General features: G+C 38.3%; 1 protein-coding gene across 3 annotated transcripts in view; it reads left to right on the plus strand.

Annotated features, from left to right (window-relative positions):
* The first annotated feature begins 6,018 nt into the window (after window positions 1-6,018).
* The window catches only part of PCNT (pericentrin), a 95,215-nt gene continuing 84,075 nt past the window's right edge, over window positions 6,019-17,158 (plus strand). For 2 of the 3 annotated variants that reach the window (XM_026852342.1, XM_026852340.1), the window contains exons 1-8: window positions 6,019-6,062; window positions 8,055-8,105; window positions 9,017-9,196; window positions 10,595-10,738; window positions 12,169-12,333; window positions 13,603-16,098; window positions 16,184-16,276; window positions 16,470-16,646. In XM_026852342.1, coding sequence (XP_026708143.1) covers window positions 9,065-9,196; window positions 10,595-10,738; window positions 12,169-12,333; window positions 13,603-16,098; window positions 16,184-16,276; window positions 16,470-16,646 — 3,207 coding nt within the window. In that variant the 5' untranslated portion in view covers window positions 6,019-6,062; window positions 8,055-8,105; window positions 9,017-9,064. The remainder of the gene's footprint in view (window positions 6,063-8,054; window positions 8,106-9,016; window positions 9,197-10,594; window positions 10,739-12,168; window positions 12,334-13,602; window positions 16,099-16,183; window positions 16,277-16,469; window positions 16,647-17,158) is intronic. The other variant, XM_026852343.1, reaches the window with a different exon arrangement.

Raw genomic sequence — 17,158 nt, forward strand, 5'->3', positions numbered from 1 at the left:
TCCCGGCACCCTGCGGTGCTCCCGCCCGGGAACCGAGCGGCGGGGCCTGGGCTTGGGGGGCGCCTCCCGGAGCCGCCCACGGCATCACCTCTGCTCGCCCCGGGTCTCTTCCCCGCGGCGCCGGCGGGTTTTCCCTCGTTGCATGGCGGTGTCGGTGCCAACCTCGAAGAGCGAGTCCGGGGCTCTGGGCGGTGGCGGCGGTGCTGAAGCATTACTGCTACCTCGGAGCAGTGTCAGGAGGTGAGAGGTGTTTCTGGGCAGCGTGGCTCTGCCAGAAATAAATGTGCCTAGCGGTATGTGCCTAGCGGTTCTCCCGGAACGTAAGTTGTCTGGGAGGTTTCCCGAATTACTACAGAGGTATATAAACATCCTCAGTGAGCAAAGAGCAGCGTGAAGTGGTGCATATATCTTCCCCCAGGTTCTCGTTTTGTTGTTCTTTCCGAATTCTTACATTTTTACATACGATTCCACCCAGTTATTTGTGAAAATATTTCCAGGTGAGAATCCCCAAGAATAGATGTTGCATGTTATGTTACTTCAGTAGCTAGTCTTGCCTTTGCATCTGCAGGTGGGTTATTGGAGAACTGGGTTGATTTGGTTTGTTTCCAGTTGGCCAATACTTCACTGCTTTGAGCAGTTACATGCTTTCAGTTAGGTGTAGTTTGGTGGGACTGTGTAGAGTGCCCATATGATGTGACACGTATGAAGATAACATTCTTCTAGTAATTATTGTCTGCAACTGTATGATAGTACTTGATATGTATTAACCCTCCTTTCTTCTTTGTTTTGGTAATGATATCCAAGAAGCTGGTTAGAATTCCTTGATCACTTTTCTTTAAATTCAGTATTTCTGCTGGTTTTTGAGTTGCTCTTGTCATATTTCCCTTCTGGGAATCTGTTGCTGAATAAGGCTTGCTAGTCTGTAGCTACAGCTTTTTCCAGTTCTCATCATCCTGGTAGGACTGGAATGGGGGACTGCAGCTGGAAGGGGACAGCTGAGGCTGCACAGGGTTTCAGGATGTTTGGACAGGTCTGATGTTTATATGATGTGCTACAGCCTCTTCACCCCTGGTATCACTCCTAGTGAGTCTCCTACAGGTGTAGGGGCATGGCCTCTCTGCAGGCGATCCCTCTAGAAATCTAGCTAGAGGGGTCAAAGTGGCTTGGAGCTGTGCTGTCTGCTTCAGATTTTTTTAGCAGTCATCTGTGTTTCCGTTTCAGATCCCTCCTCCCAGTGCTGTGCAGAAGGCAATTAAAGAGAGTGTTCCTGGGAGGGGAGTGGGGTTGTGACTGGGCTGTGCTGAAGCAGCTTGCTGTTGGGCAGCTCCTCTGTCCCTGGCCTGTTCCACCCAGACGCTATCACGGTTGCCACACTCTGCTCAGCAGCTCCTCATCCGCTTGCCCTTGCAGCCTTGTGTGCTGTGTGGACAAAATCCCCTGTTGGAGAGCAATTGCATGATTAGGTTTCGGATTAATACTGAGAGAGGAAACTTTGAGAACAGGTTAAAAAGTTACATTAGCTGTGGCAAGACTTATGTTAACGTTTATTTTGTTAACACTTCTCCTAAGTGCAGTATGTGTTTATAGTTAGAAAAATGTGATGGTCTTGCCTTGAATATGTTATTAGTTCCCACCTGTTGTACAGCTGTTGTTTGCCATTGGAAAAAAAAAAAGTAGGGACTTGCATTATGTTTCAACTTATGTGTGCAGAACCAATGTTGTAGTTCATATTTTCTATAAACTAGGTGTTAAATATCACTCATCTTTTTTTTAGAAATAAAATATTGTTAGCAATATCAGTGCCATCAGTGTTGCTATTGCATGGTATTGCGTGCTTGTTATACTGAGAAGAGAAGAAAGGGCTTAGAAAGGCAGAGATAGATGTAGTGCTTCCTCTGCTTGTTAAAATGTCAGAGATCCATTATTTAGCTAGCAGATTGTGGGCACCATTTTCAAAAAACATCCAGACAAATGAATGGCAACTATATGTGTTGGGACTTATTAAATACAAAGATAGTATGTTAGGATTTGGAAAGCAAACGTGAGCTGCACGTATATTCCTTAGTATGCTGACACCCACTTTCTACTATGTATGGCTCTGCTTGCCCTGTCTCTGTATCTTTACTTATATACCTGAAGTTGTAGAGCTAGCTAGGAACAGATGCATATTGGGCTAATTACTGGAATAAATGCACCTTTGGTCTTACGTGGTGTTGTCCTTTCTGTGTTCTAAGCCCACAGTAGGATGTGGTCATGCTGCAGGACTGTAGCTTGCTTCAGACTCTTTGGATAGCTCATGTTTTTGAAGGCTCTTATATAATAGAGCAGTATGGAAATTTGTTCTTTTCCTTTTCTTTTTTTCTTGTGTTCTTTGAGCTGCCCTCCTTGTGAATACAAGTGTAATTTTGAAAGGGAGAAATGACCATGAGCAGGTACAGTATTTCCTTTCTGTGGGGCAGGCCTTAAGGTGATCCCATCCCCAGACTGATACAGAACCGTTCAGTGTTCATCCAGATCAGCTTCCTGAATCATCTCACTACATCACTGCGAGGGTGCTCACAGTGGCAGGGGACAGGAGTGTGCGGCTACTTGCATGTTGCAGGCCTCTTTTGTAGCAGTCTGACTTGCCGCAACCTATGCAGTCAGCCTAACTGCTGTCTGATGCTGCTTGAATCTGGAGGTGTGAACTGCTGTGGGTTTTTTTGCATCTCCCCCCCAATTTATTCTTTTGTCTTTGGCATCCTTAGATTTTTGTCTGCGAAATAATGACTTAGGAAAGGAATATAATGTCAATGTTTTCCTCTTTAAACTAGTACTTGTATTATTCTTTTTCACATAGGAACAAAACTTTCATTATTGAAATGCATTTAAATTATCACCTAATAATAATAATTCCAACTGTTGTATTAATTGGAAATTGTTGGGATTTGGCAGCTAAGTACTGACTGTATCGGGTACTTTAGATTTCCATTTTTAATAAATGTAATACAGATAGCCAAGGTAGTAATTGAGAAATGGAATGAAGCCCAAGTATTTAGTGCTGCTTTTTTTTCCCTCCTTGTTTTTTTCTACCTCACGTTACCTAGTATGCATGTTGGCCTCTAGTTACAGACCTGTATGTGCGAGAAGTTTTTGCTGGTTTTGTATTTTACTCTGTAGGAGCTCAAAAAGGAGTGCCTGTTTTCCAGGAAGTTTTCCCACTTGATCAGTTGAGAAAGCTCTAGAAAACATTTCTGGGTTCTGTCTAAGAGCACTCATTGCTTAAGTTTACCGTATCCAAGAGGTGGACTAAGGTTTATTTGAACAACCTGTTTCTGTTTGGTGCTGATGTGGTTTTCTGCTCTGTTTCATTTTCTATGGGTATTCTTTTGGTACTGATTTCCGAAGCGTGTAAAGCAGTAAGTCAAAGAGTAAATTATGTGTGAGGTGGGCTGGGGAGAACTGAACATTGCTGCATGTGCTGTAGTTTTCCTGTCTGCTGGCCCATGTTGCTGGTGCCAGTCAGCCTGCAGTAATGTGACGGAAGGATGTCAGTGCAGCAGTGAACTGGGGACTGGGATGGCACGGGGACCATGCAACACAAAACGGCAGGCTAATTCTAGTTCGGAGATGCTCGATGGTACTGGCTGTGCCAGTTCAGAGCTGCCTTGTGGTTGCCACTTTTAACTGCCTGGTCCTGGTGAAGTTGCAGTATATTGGTACCTGCAGAAAGGCCATGTGTTCCGCTCTTAGAGGGCTGCTTTGGATGCTACTGTGAACAGTGGTGTTGGTGTTCCTGTGGCATGCTACATCTTAGCTAAAAACGGAGCATGTGCTGCCAGAAAGCAAACTGAGAATTTGATCCTTCAAAAGGGGCATGATGGGTTCTTACTGGGATGGGACAGAGTCAGCGTTGTATGCTTTCTTCATATTCATACACAGTAGTTCATGTTGGATGACTCTGTGTGTGTCTGATGATACTCTTATAATGGCACTTAAATTTATGTAGCTAATTAAAGGCTTTGGAAACCTGATATTGCCCTAAATAGAGCTTTTCCTCATCCAGTGATATCATAAATCTGGAGCATGCTTGACTCTAGATACTTTCATGGACCAACAAATCCTATAGTTCCATAAAATTTTGGAGAAGTTGGATATTTTTGCATGATATGTATTATGATTTCATATGTTCAATACATATGAATAGGACAAAGTTGTTTTCTTTGAGCTGCGCATTTAAAAATTCATATTCATTTAGATGTTCAGTCATGGCAAGTCTTGGTATGTTAATGTCAAATACTTGGTGTCTGTTCATGAAATCGTTAACGGCTCTGATGGCCACTCTCTCTGCCTTTTCTTTCTCATCTTTTCTGATGTTTTACTCCTGTTTTCCCATTTTTCCTGCTTCGACAGCTTCCTCTACTCTTCATTTTTATGAAGGTTTCCTCCTGTTCCTTTTCGCCATGTTATCAGGTTAATTAGTGCAATAGCTATTTTTGACATATATCGATATTGGTAAGTGCTAGAGTGAACACCTGATTTCAGAAAGTAGTATCTGTGTCTAACTACAGCTTCATCTACTTGTCTGTCCATTTTGCTTATTATGAAAGGCAACAGAGCACCTGGCAATCTGTGTTTAATCTGCACTCAGTATTAATAACTGGAAACTACAGAACATAATCTTAAAAATAGGATATTTGTACATGAACATCTTGAATGCTGGTAAGAAACGGATGTCTCTCTGCAAATACACCTTGTAAACAGGCTGCTCAGTGCAGCAGGTGTGTAACTGTGTATCTGTTGAGTAGCTAAGCTGTCAGGTTGAAGTTGCTATAATGTCACCAGTGTGAGGCAAAAGGGCTGAACTAAATCCATTTCACAAGTTGAATGAAAAGAAACAGACACAGTTCTTCTGCAAGGTGTCTTACTTTACAGGAAAACCAAGCCGTCAAGCAGTGGATTTTCTTATGTATTGCAGGTGGAACTTGACAAATATGTTTACATCCTGTTGTCAGTTAACTGTTTTATATCCTTGTGATGAGATATGAACAGTGCACTTGATAACCTATGATTGTGACCTTGGAGATGGCTTTTTCCTTACAAGAATGATGGCTGGCTTTATGCTATGAGGGAGATGTGACTTGGAAATGCTGCCTAAACACAATACTAGAGTTGAAAATATAATCCTTTTAAAGCTGTTTGAGGTGCTAAGGAAAGTTGGGTAATAAATTCTGTCAGTGACATTCTTTACAAGTCCCTGGTGCTTTGTAGAGCTGTGATAGTGTGATAAAGTAGAGCATCTGATTCTTCAACAGAAAAATTAAAATGACCTGGCTTAATTGATTTTCTATTTATGTACTGTAGGCTGCTTTCTGGCTAGGAAGTTTTGCTGTATTCCCTTAAGGGGGTGACAGGGAAGGAGCATGAGGATTCACTTCCTTTAATTTTAATCTTAAAGCTTACGCTGGCAAAGATCTGTTTAGATACATTTGTAGTCAGTTACTGGTTTTGCTGGTCTTGCAGAAAGACTGCTCAGTTATTCTTTTTTTTTTTTTCCTAATGATTCTAGTATATTAACAACTTATTCCTTTACTGATTTGCCTTGCTGTAATTATGGATTATCGTTGACACATAACCTTTCACTGAGTAAAATTTGATTCCTGTATAGAAATGAGTCTTTAGTACTGGTGTGAGATTTCGCTTCATTTCACAGTTATCCAGTATATTCTGAATGCGTAGAAAGTAGGAAGATAAAGCAGGTTTTTCTGCAGATGTATATATTTTACCACGATAAGATCTTCATCACCCATGAGTGTGTTAATCTTGTTGTCCTGCTACCTTTTTCTCACTTACCTCTCCCTCTATCTCTTCCAATCTTTTCTGCACAGTTTGCTAACTTCAGACAACGAAAACCAAAAAGTGACATCACGCAGTCGCAGAAAAAGACGGCGAAGAGGAAGGGCTCGTCTGTCCACACGCATGACGTTCCGAAGGAAGAATATGCCCTCGCAGCCCAAGATGTTGGTAAGGGTATAGAGAGTAAGGCTGAAGACACCAACCTACTAGAGACAACAGAAACAGAGGTAAATCTTAGTATTTCTTGCATTTCACTTGACTCTGCAAATAAGATGTATTCTAAGTGATTGTTTTACTTGGGTGTTAGCTCTCTGGCACTGTCAACTGTCTGCCATTGGGAAGTAAACTGATGTATTTTCACTTGTAATAATTCTCTTACAAAGTGATGTAAACAACTGAAAAAAACCTCCTCCACTATATGGACTGGACAGCTGGTATTGTCAAGGAACTGTCTGATCTTAGCCTGCTAAATTGAGGTATTTCATCTGAATTTTCACTGCCGTGAACTTATTTTGGCAGATGTCTGGTTATGTGGCTATGGCTTCATGAAATGGCAAATCCAGACTGAGAGACACAGTAGCTGAGCAAATCTGCCAGGACCTTATAATGCACATCATTAGTTTGACTTTTCTATCATTTTGCTGACTCAAATATGCTGACTGTTTTCTGAAAAAATGTAATTTGTTTCAGCATGCTCTTAGTATCTCTGTTGTAAAGCCAGCATAGATGTTATGTTCTGTGGCAAGTTTGTTTAAAATGTGACTCTGCTTGTGCCCGATATATTTCGGTATGTTTGTACTGGTGACCCTTTAAAGGTAGTCATGTTAATACAGACAGAAATATAGCTTGTGGTATAGCTTAAGAGGTTACTAGACATCTGCTACTAGATGTACTGGTCTGCCTGAATTAAGCAGTTGCTTTCTTGCTTTAGCTCACAAGCAAGATTTCAATTTTTGTATCAGCTGTGGATTAGACAGTCATGTAATGCTTTTTCTTTCTTTCTTTCTTTCTGTCTTGTAATAAAAATAAGCAAAATGTAGCTTTGAACAATTTTTTAATAGGAATCCAGCTTGCTTCAGAGGTGGTTGGCTAATTCTTTCACAAGCCTCAGAAGCTACAAGGCAACTGGCTATAACAAACTGTATCTGTCTTGTCCTGGCAATTTGTTTAGAAAGTAGTTTCCCAGTGCATTTCAGCATGTAGTCTATTCAAAGGTTTGTGACTTTTGGGGTGGTGGTGCCTTCTGCATAAAAAGCACCTCTCCAGCTGTTGGTGTGTTTTTACAACAACAGCATCAAACCGGTGTGTTTTTACAACAATAGCATCAAACCAGTGTGTCTGCAAACCTGCAATAACTGAGGATACCATTTGCATGTATTGTCCTGCTTTCTGTTGTGAGGGCATCCCTAGTGCTTTGAGGTTACCCTGAGCACTGCAAAGGCTTTTATGAAGCTACAAGCTGTCTGCTCTAAGGAAAAAGGATACAGGATTTTTCCCCTCAACCAGAGCAGTGTTCTTATTGCATTCATGTGAACTTAAACTAAAAAAAAACAATCAGAAATCACTTATTGCTTCTAAACAGCTTCTGTCACAATATCTGCCTTGTAAAGGAAATGGAATTGCTTTCTAGGTTATGTGGAGAGAACAGGTCTAGGGAGACAGTTATTGTTGGAAACTACTTTGTGCAGATTCAAAACAGAGGGGGCTATGGCTGCCTTTTCTAAATAGTGCTACAGTAATCTCTGTTCTGAATTTAGTGAGAGGTAAATATCTTTTAAGATATGAAGCTACATTAAGTATATGTGTCAGAAAATAGTAGTGCTTTTGTGATTGTCTGAATGATTTTAGCATGTTTGTTAAATAATCTCCTGTCAGTTAGTTTACTAATACTTAGTAGTAGATTGAAGAGTGCTCAACAGTATTTGCAAGCCACAAAAGCGGAATACAAAAACATTATATCTCAGTGGTGAGACTTAGCCCTAAATTTTTGAGTAGACAATCATAGTAGTTCTAAATTTTTTGCATTTATTTCATTCATTTGACCATGGATAACTAGCTGAGTTTAGCATTAAAGTCAGTCTTTCTCACTGGTATGCTGTGAGACAGCATGGACCTTTCTGTCTCATGTGCTTTGGGTGTTTCCAGAAAAAATCAGCTTTTCCTTATGTGTCTTTAAAATGGCCATGATTTAGTGTTTGTTTCGTGTGTTTACTTACCAGGGGAGTGCTGACTTGTCCAGCTGGGATGTACTGAATGATTATGCGGCTGAAGTAAGTGTGCAAGAATGTATCTTTAGTAAAAGATGCTGATATATATGTGAAAATGTGACAACTGGTTACTAAAATGATTACTTACTGAGCATTGTTATCAAATGTGCTGGAGGTGATGCAGTTTCACTGCTTTACAGTCTGAAACAGGTACTTATCTGTCAGTACATGTATGAAATTGGTTGCTATAAGAGAACTGGTTTTAGTGAAATCATGGACCTTGTCCAGAGAAATCTGAACTGTTTTTAATTGAAACATAGGTTTATTCTTTTTCATATGTTAGAAACAAATTATTTAAAGTAATGTACAAGATACTATCTCCTCTGTGAGAATTGTGACAATGTTGCTCCTAACAAACCACACCATTGATTGGAGCAGCTTCTGTCTTTGTATTTGTTTCTTTGTTTTGCTGTTAAAGACCATAGAAATTCAGAGTATGTTGAATATTTATTTGGAATAGTTGCTTACACTTGAATTTAATTTTAAGTCGAGTTCTGCACTCAGCACAGATGGATATAAAAACCTTGTTTAATTTTGGTAGTGTTCCTGCCATGCCCTCTTCCCCCCACCCCAACTAGTAAGCTGGAATGTATTTTAAATCCCAGCGTGTCTCAAAATGGCACTTTGCCACGATTTGGTGCTATAGAGTCACAATGCCCTTCTCCCTAATTTACTTACGTTCCTTAAAGTATCATATGAAAATATATTATTTATGCAAATTTTTTATTTGAAATTTTTAAGAATTAAGGACTCTCTATTTAATAGAAACATTATAAATAAAGTCTCAATGTTGAATTACTTTAAAGTAGAATTTGCTAAGAATTTAAGCTTGAAGCTGAAATTATGTTTAGAACAATCACAAAAGAGAAATGGCATGTTGTTTTGGTTAATAAATTTTTGTTTCTTTTATGAAGAAAGTTACGATAAATTCTGCTGCAGAATACAGTGAGCTTGATGCTAAGATGTGTCAGGTGAGAATAGCTGAGTTAGAGAACAGACTTCTGGAGAAACAGGAAGCAGTCGAAAGACTCACTGCACAGATGGACGAGCTACAGGAACAACTTACCCAGCACAATGACTCTGTGCAACTTCAGGTATGTTTTGCAGAACTGGATAATGGGGATACTACTTTATTGTAATCCTAAAAATCTTTAGTGGTCAAAACTCAAAAAAAGTTTTGTTTTTTATTGAAAAAATACTTCACTTTGCTAACATGTGCTGCGAAAAGCAGTACCTGGGATTTCCATTCACCAGTGTCCAGGACTTCATATTGCTGGAATCAAGTGAGAGTAAAATTAAACTTGAAATGCTTCTATTTTTAGAGTTTTTATGAAATGCATAGTTAAATTAGTCTGCTGACAAATGATTGGACTCGTTTTTTATTGATAAATTTTCTTACCATATTGAGGAGGCTTTTGTAGAGGGAACCTGCAAGAACCACTACAGTAAGTATAGTTAATCGTACTTTGAGGTAGGGGCTCGATGTAAAAGCATGGGGCTTATATTTTTATAAATACTGACTTTAAAAAAAAAAAAAAGTGTATTATCAAGGTCATGCTGGAAAATAGTGGAGGAAAAAAACCCTAAAGAATCATTCAAACTACTGAAAAAGAAGTACTTACTGAAATGTCAGTGTTTCTGTGGATATGCCTGAAAGCTAGTTTAAGAATGCAGCTAGGCTCCTTTCCAAGTGTTCACGCAGGATGGCAGACACCACTAGCCCATCACCTGTCCGATGACTTTTTCCCCCAGAGATCATTCATGTTTTTTGAATATTTGTAAATACTTGTGGCTTTTTGGGTTTGGGATTTTTTTTTTTTTTTTTCTGGACAAATGATTAGGTAGGATAAGTTAAACTTTAATAAACTGATGTGTAGCTTCCCCTCTCCCAAAATATTAAGAAAAAGATAATTTGAATTTCCCTTCTCTAGCATTTCTGTGTAAATTTTCCGGTGCTTCTGAAGAACAGTTACTTCCCCCTTTACATGTTGTTTTTCTCCTTTTAGGACTGTGAAGCAAAGACCTTTCCTGTTGGTGAGAAATAAGTTGAAAAGGTTAATGTGATTAAGATAAAATAGGATTGATGTTTCCCATCTCATTAGCTTTCTCTCACATGACTGAAAAGAAGAGCTGACAGATAGGAAACAACTTAGGGGACACTATATATTTATTACATCCTGTAGAAAATGTGATTGCTTTTACATCAATAAGAGATATAAAATTTTAAAGTAAAAATATTTGTTTCATTACTGATATCCTATCATTTGTTTAAAAAGTCACTTTTGATTAGTTTTGTCATCTCTTGAGATCAGGATGAGATTACTCTTTCATCAGCCCTGCCATCATGTTTGAACACAAACATTTGTGGTCTTTTGGTGCAAGTTTAAGTGTAACTGTAGAGTCTAACAGCTTTGCTTTAAGAAAACTTACTGGGTTCCTAATACTTTAAGAATATTTTGATTTTAAAAGTGTGGTTCTTGTGACCCACATAGGAAACTACTGCTCAAGAACAGAATGACGTCATCAGGAAACTAAGGAGCTGCCTTGAACAGGCAAGGAAGGATTGGGATGACTTAGAGGAAGAGGCTTCATGTGTAGCTGGTCAGATCCACTATTTACAACTTCAGTTACATCAGGTGTGCCTCTCCTCCTATTTCTGTTTTCTTACAAAGAGAATAAGAACAGGTTTGCAATATGAACATATAAACACACTGAGCTTATCGCATAGCTCTTCACTGTTCAGCCTGCAGTGCAGCAGTGAAAATGATTTCAGGGCAAGGCAGAGTTTTCTCCAGTTGCTAGGGAGAATTCCTGGAAATATCCTTTTATTTTCCACTTAATTGCTTGTGTAATGTTTGGGAGGTTATTACACCTCTTTGTTCAGCAGTTTAGCCATTGTTAGTGAATTTTACCCAATTACGTTAGTGATTTGGCATCTGTACACAACAATCACTGTCTTGATAGGGGCTTACATGTGATCAGTTTTCCTTGCCTTTGCCAAAGAAAGCTCTGAATACATGCACGGTTAAGTGTAACAGCTCAGCTGTTCTACAGAAACCTGCTATGTTGAGGTAATGTGACTTGGCTCAAAGAAGGAGATTTAAAATAACCTGAAGACAGTTGATGCAGCCCCTGTGACACACAGGAACCTGCTTCAGTGTGACAAGTTGACTGTGGATCTAATGATTATCTCTGGGTAATGACATATACTAGAGCCTTTAGTCTACTTTAAAAAAAATATTTAAAAATACTTTGTTCTTTTTTGGTGAAGCTCAGTGTTTTAGTAGCTGTTCTCTCTAAACACTTGTATATGTGTTTTGGGAGTAGTATATGCCAAAAAGTAATAATTATGCTCACTTACCATTTCAGGTTTGTAAGGTAAAAATTGTGCTAGGAGGGATTACATGTTTTGAATGTCTGGATAGGAAGTAGGTTTAAAAAAAAATTAAAAACTGGGACTTACTGAAGTCCAGGAATTATCTTGGAGTTTTTCATGTTCTGGCAAATAGATCCTCTCCTAAGTGAAATTTTGGAAAAGGACAAAAAGATTACTGCTTTCTATCTACAGTTCTGATTGCTATTGACAAAATGTGTGGTAATAGTGAAAGAGACTAATACTGTCTTAAATATTATCTCTTGGTTTTAGCAAAGCCTTTTGGAAAAGGTTTTAAAAACACATTTTATTTTACCACCATAGGGGTAAATGTTTTCATTTGGAGGCAAGTGGAGAGAAAAAGAAAACCAAACAACACCTCTTACATTGAGCTGTAAATCCTTTTTTCATAGTCCTCTTACCAGTATGTCCAGTCCATTGGAAGTCCTGCTTTGTCATGGGCGCTTCATAGAAGAGAATTATCTAACACTTATATCTTTACAGAAAGTAATAGTATCTAAACTTGAAAGTGTTGTCTGACTTTTTAGGGAGATTCTTATTCACTGAGAATGAAAAACATAGGGTAAGTCTATAGTAAATGAATACAGTATATTTTATGCATACAGCTAGACTTGTGTATGGGTTAGTCTGATACAAACTTTCTTCTGACTGTGAGTATATTTATGTGTTTAGGTTAATGAAATGCCGAGGAGCAAAAGCCATGGGAAAAATGAAGTATTAGAAGCCCAGCAGCAAATATCCTTGTTTCAGAACCATCTGAGAGAGCAAAATGCTCATTTGGAAACACTACATCAGAAAGCACGTGACCTGGAAGTACAGCTTGAATCTCCTCAAAGGGTAAAAACTGTTTAAAATTCCTTTATAGTTATGAGTTCTAGGTAGTTAGGTTTTTGTTGTGATTGTGCAAGCTGAGGTGGTACTTCTTGGAGGAAGAATCTGCAATGAGATTTGATTTATGCATGAGTTAACATTGATGCTTCAAGACTGAAATTACTATTTATTATGGAATTAAAAGTCTGTTCTTCTGAAGGTAATGATATTCAGCTAAGGCAAAATAGCTTCTCACAACTTAAGGGTTTTTTTTTTTTTTTCCATGAAAGTTCTGACTCTTTAAAATTTGCTTATTTTTTGAAATTACTCCACTGGTTTGTGTTGCAGAAAAACTGGTATTTAACTCAGTAATATAAGAAATTTCCATGAGAAGCAGGTCCATCTGGTGTTTTCTGAATTAAGGCATGTCAGAACATAACTGACAGGCTTGCAGTGGCGTGAAGGTTGCTGAATATGCTGTGGAGACATACAACACCACAGTTGTGCACAAACTTGAAACACCTAGATGAGAGTAAAAGTTAACTGTATCTATATTCATGTTAGTTTCAGATACAAAACAAAGCAAAAAGCCTGTGTTGGAATATTTTGATGTAATCATTCCAGAAACAAGCACTATAAATAAAGAAACTCAGTTAAAAAGACATAACTTTTTTTTTTTTTTTTGTATAATATGTTTCAAATTTGGTGATGATTCTTACCTGCTGTAGTAGCATAGTCATGAAAACTTTTTCTTAGAAACAAATTAATAGGGATTGTGATTACTAGCATATATTAAAGGAACAATTTTAAAAGGTTTGATTTCCTTTAAGCACATAATCAGCAAAGCCTTAGGTAGAAGCCTTAAACTTTTAAGTGAATCAGATGAGTCAAAATTTGACATGGCTGTTCTGTTGGCCTGCTCCTCCCTGTGGAAGGTGTTTTCTTTATGCAGATGGATGTGAGATGGAGAGATGTCTGTAGCGCTGATCTTTTTTATTTTTTTATTTATTCATTTGTTTAATTAAAACACCTGAAGTTTGACACAGCTGCTCTTTTCATTCTTTCTGGAGCCAGTGGCATACCATTTGTTATTGCTTGAACAATTTGATATTTGTTACCACATTTGAAGAGTCTTTAAGTAGTTCCTCTCAACAATGTGCTTAAAAATCCTGTTGTCTAGGCCAATGATGCACCTTGCACTAAACAGTAAATATTATTTGTGAATACACATTAAAAGCATGAGGCTTAAGGAAATTAAAACATGGCATATTTCATATGTAATATTTTATTTTGAAGAATACCAACGATAAAGAAAATCTGCTTGTCCAAATGGAAGAGGATATGAAAGATACAATGAAACAACTATACAAAAGCATAGGAGAAAAAGAACAGCATATTAAAAGTCTTCAGGATCTACTGACATCAGAAAGATTTAGCTTGTCCATGCTACAACATACCCTTTCTCTCCGTGACTCTGAAATAACAGAATTAAAAAATGAAATAGCTTTATCCAAAATGAATGAACAGCAATGTATTGACAAACTGAAAATAAGTCATGAAAAGGATATTTGCAGACAACTGGAGAACTTGAGGGCTGAGCTGGAGAAGTGCCACAGAAGAGAGATTGCAGAAGCCAAGCAGGTATATGAGGAAGAAATTATTTTAAAGTATAAGAATGAACTTGAACAGTTGAAAAAAGAACTCTGTACTCTGAATTCTGAAGAACACATTCAGAATTTGCAAGGCATAATAATTGACATAAATAACAGACTTTGCGAGTCTGAAATTAATAAAGAGAATTTGAGAAAGAAACTTGAAAACCAACAGGAAGACTTCCAGAGAGAAAAATATGAAATTGAAACTAAATACAAGGATTTAATTGATGACCTTAAGTCTCAACTTTCTGATGCAGAAGAGCAGGTCAAGGAAGCTCAGCGATATAAACAAGAAAAACAGTCCTTGAATGAGGAGATTCAGAAACTGAATTCTTTCATCCAGGAATTGAATGAAAAGCGACTTTATGAGGCTGAAAAAAGTGTAGAAGTAAGGCAAAAGCATGATGAAGAGATTGTCTCCAATAAAAGGCTAATGAATTTGAAGGAAAACCAGATTTTACCAGAAGTATTGCAGAGAGCAGAGCTTGAGGAGATGTGGAATAAACCGTACCAGTTAAAAGGTGAAGATGAGCTAGTTCATGAAGAATTAGAGTTCTGGCGGGACTTGGGAGTGCATTCCTCAAGGGATCAACTAGAGGAAATTAAGAATTCGGAGATCACAGAGAAGAATGAAAGTAGTGATGGCTGTAACCTTTCTAACAAACACTTGTCAGAGCTAGAGCTTCTCAGCTGTGATGAAGGCATATTGGCTAAATATCTTATCTCTACAGAAAGACCAGAAGAGTCATATGCATCCAGTGCTTCCGAAGGTTATGCCATTGAAGAAGGTAGATGCAGTAGGGATGGGTTAGATAGTAGTGTACTTCTAGAACCCAGCAAAGATTTTATACCTTCTTCATTAAACTTTGGCCTTCATGAGGAAGCATGTCCTAGTGCTTTGGCTCAAGAGACTTACAAAGAGACTGAGGTAGGAGCAGAGACCTTTGTTTCATTTTTGTCAGATAACTCCCTGCAGCAGAACCAAATAAGTGACCATGATGACATAAATGAAGATGAGACAGCTTGTTTAGTAGAGAGATGTGTGAAACTAACAGAGCAGCTTCAAGAGAAAGAGTCAGTCTTGAAGAAATCTTATCAGGAGACACAAGAAGCTGTTGGAAAATGGGAAAAGGTAATGGCTGAGCTCTCACATACACGTGTGCAACTGGATGAGGAACGTGAAGCACGGATCCGTTGTGAAAAAGAACTTCTTCAAAAAACAGAGAATGAGAAAAAACTTGAAAACAAAATAATGTTTCTAGTAAAGCAGCAGGGTGAGGATGGCAGCCAACCTTACTGTGCTTTAGAGTCTTTAACACAAGTGTCAAATTCTTCTACCTGGCAAGACATGGTAAAAGACCTCCAGGAGGAAAGAGAAATGTTGATGGTGCAGCTGCGAACTCAGGAGCAATTAGTGAAAGATGTTCAAGAGCAGAAAACAGCTTCTGATTCTGTAACAAGTGAAGTACAGTCGCTTTTTGGACGTCAACTGGCTGCTTTGCAAAGTCAGAGGGATCAAATGCAAAGCCAGCTTGATTCTCAGAAGGCTAAAAACCAGACAATAGCAGAGCTGCTTGGTCAGAAAACTGTGTCTGAAGAGACATTGCTAAAAGAACAGGAGTTGCTCAAAGCTGAAATCAGTGATAAAGAACAACTTTTAGCACAATTACTGAAGGAAAAAGCAGCCTTAGGAGAAAGGTTATCTGATGTGGAGGAGGATCTAATAAAAGCAGAAAAAGCACTAGCAGAGAATGCTAATATTATTGAGGATCTTGAGAAAAACATACATGAACTCAATACTGAAGTGAAAAACCTCAAAGGAATAAGGGAGCATGAAAGACTGGGATATGAGGACAGGTTAAACTCCAGCAACCTAGAAATTCATAAACTTAATGCTGAAACAAAGGCAAAAAGTATTGAATACAGTGAGAAAGAAAGCCAGCTGACCAGAGAAATCACCTGTTTGAAGAAGGCTTATTTGGAGCTTGAGACTCGCTTGCAGGAGTCCTTTCAGTCTGCACAAGCTGCGCAGGAAGCACAATCAAAGATGGTGAAACATTACAAAGAGGAAATTGATAAAAGGGAGACTCAACATCTTGCTGAATTAACTAAAGTGACTTTGACACACAAGAAGGAGGTAGGAAACCCCTATAGCAGCAGGAGATAAGGGATTTCAGAATGCTGAAGGTAATAATTGCAAATGTTTGTATGCCTGTTTTCAGATAGAAGAATTAAATACTGAAATAAAAGATAAGGTGGACAAACAGCAGAAGTTGGAAGAAGAAAGAAAGGAACAGATTGCTTTAATAAAAAAGGTAAATGTTGTAATTAGGTTTATTTCAGGGGAAAAAAAACCCACAACATTTTGCGTCATTTGCAGGAATCTATTGTTTTTTTCCATGGTGTCTTTGATTTGGGGTCAGGAGGAGGGGAGAATCTTGACTCATTTATTAAGGAGCTAACTAACCCTATTTTGAAGAAAGCTCTTTATCTGAGTATTCTCTTCAGGTACATGAACGAGAACATGATCGTGAAATCTCTGAACTGATTACTAAACATGATGAGGAAAAGGAGAGGCTCCGTGCTGAACTAAATAAAGAACAGCAGCAACTGTTGGATGAACTTCGGCAGCAAATGGCAGCCACACACAAAGCAGAGATGGAGCAAGCTCAGCTCCAATCACAGGTAAAATAAACACAGTAATTACTATAGTGCTTACCTGGCTGATGTATAGAAGTTTTTGATTCTTGTAGATGCATGTGCTCTTCTGTGTAGTGCTGCAATTAAAGAATTAGGAGTGTTCTCTCTGTGCGTGGTAGTAGATATTTTGAACAAGAGTTCTCCAGGATCCTCACTGTAATTATATTTTAACTTTAATTCTGAAGCAAACTGAATGCTTAAATTGATGGGTTTAAAAAAAAAAACCCAAACCCAAACTTTGTCATTTTTCATGTCTTGATAAGTTTAACAAGTAAATGTATAAAAACTGCTAAACCCCTCCTACTTTTTAATTATCTCACTGATGTAATTAGGAATGCTTTCATGCCGAATTTCAGTATGCAAACCTGACTTTCTCTGAATATTTGCTGGGTTTTTGAATACTTCCACTAAATGTAAAGTGGAAATGGAAGGAATATGTCTAGTCTTAGGTCTAATTACAAGATGTTGGGGTACTGTTTAGTTTATTTAAGATTTGA

The sequence above is a fragment of the Athene cunicularia genome (assembly GCF_003259725.1).
Source record: "Athene cunicularia isolate RWA chromosome 7 unlocalized genomic scaffold, athCun1 chr7_part1, whole genome shotgun sequence".
In the NCBI taxonomy this organism is placed as follows: Eukaryota; Metazoa; Chordata; class Aves; order Strigiformes; family Strigidae; genus Athene; species Athene cunicularia.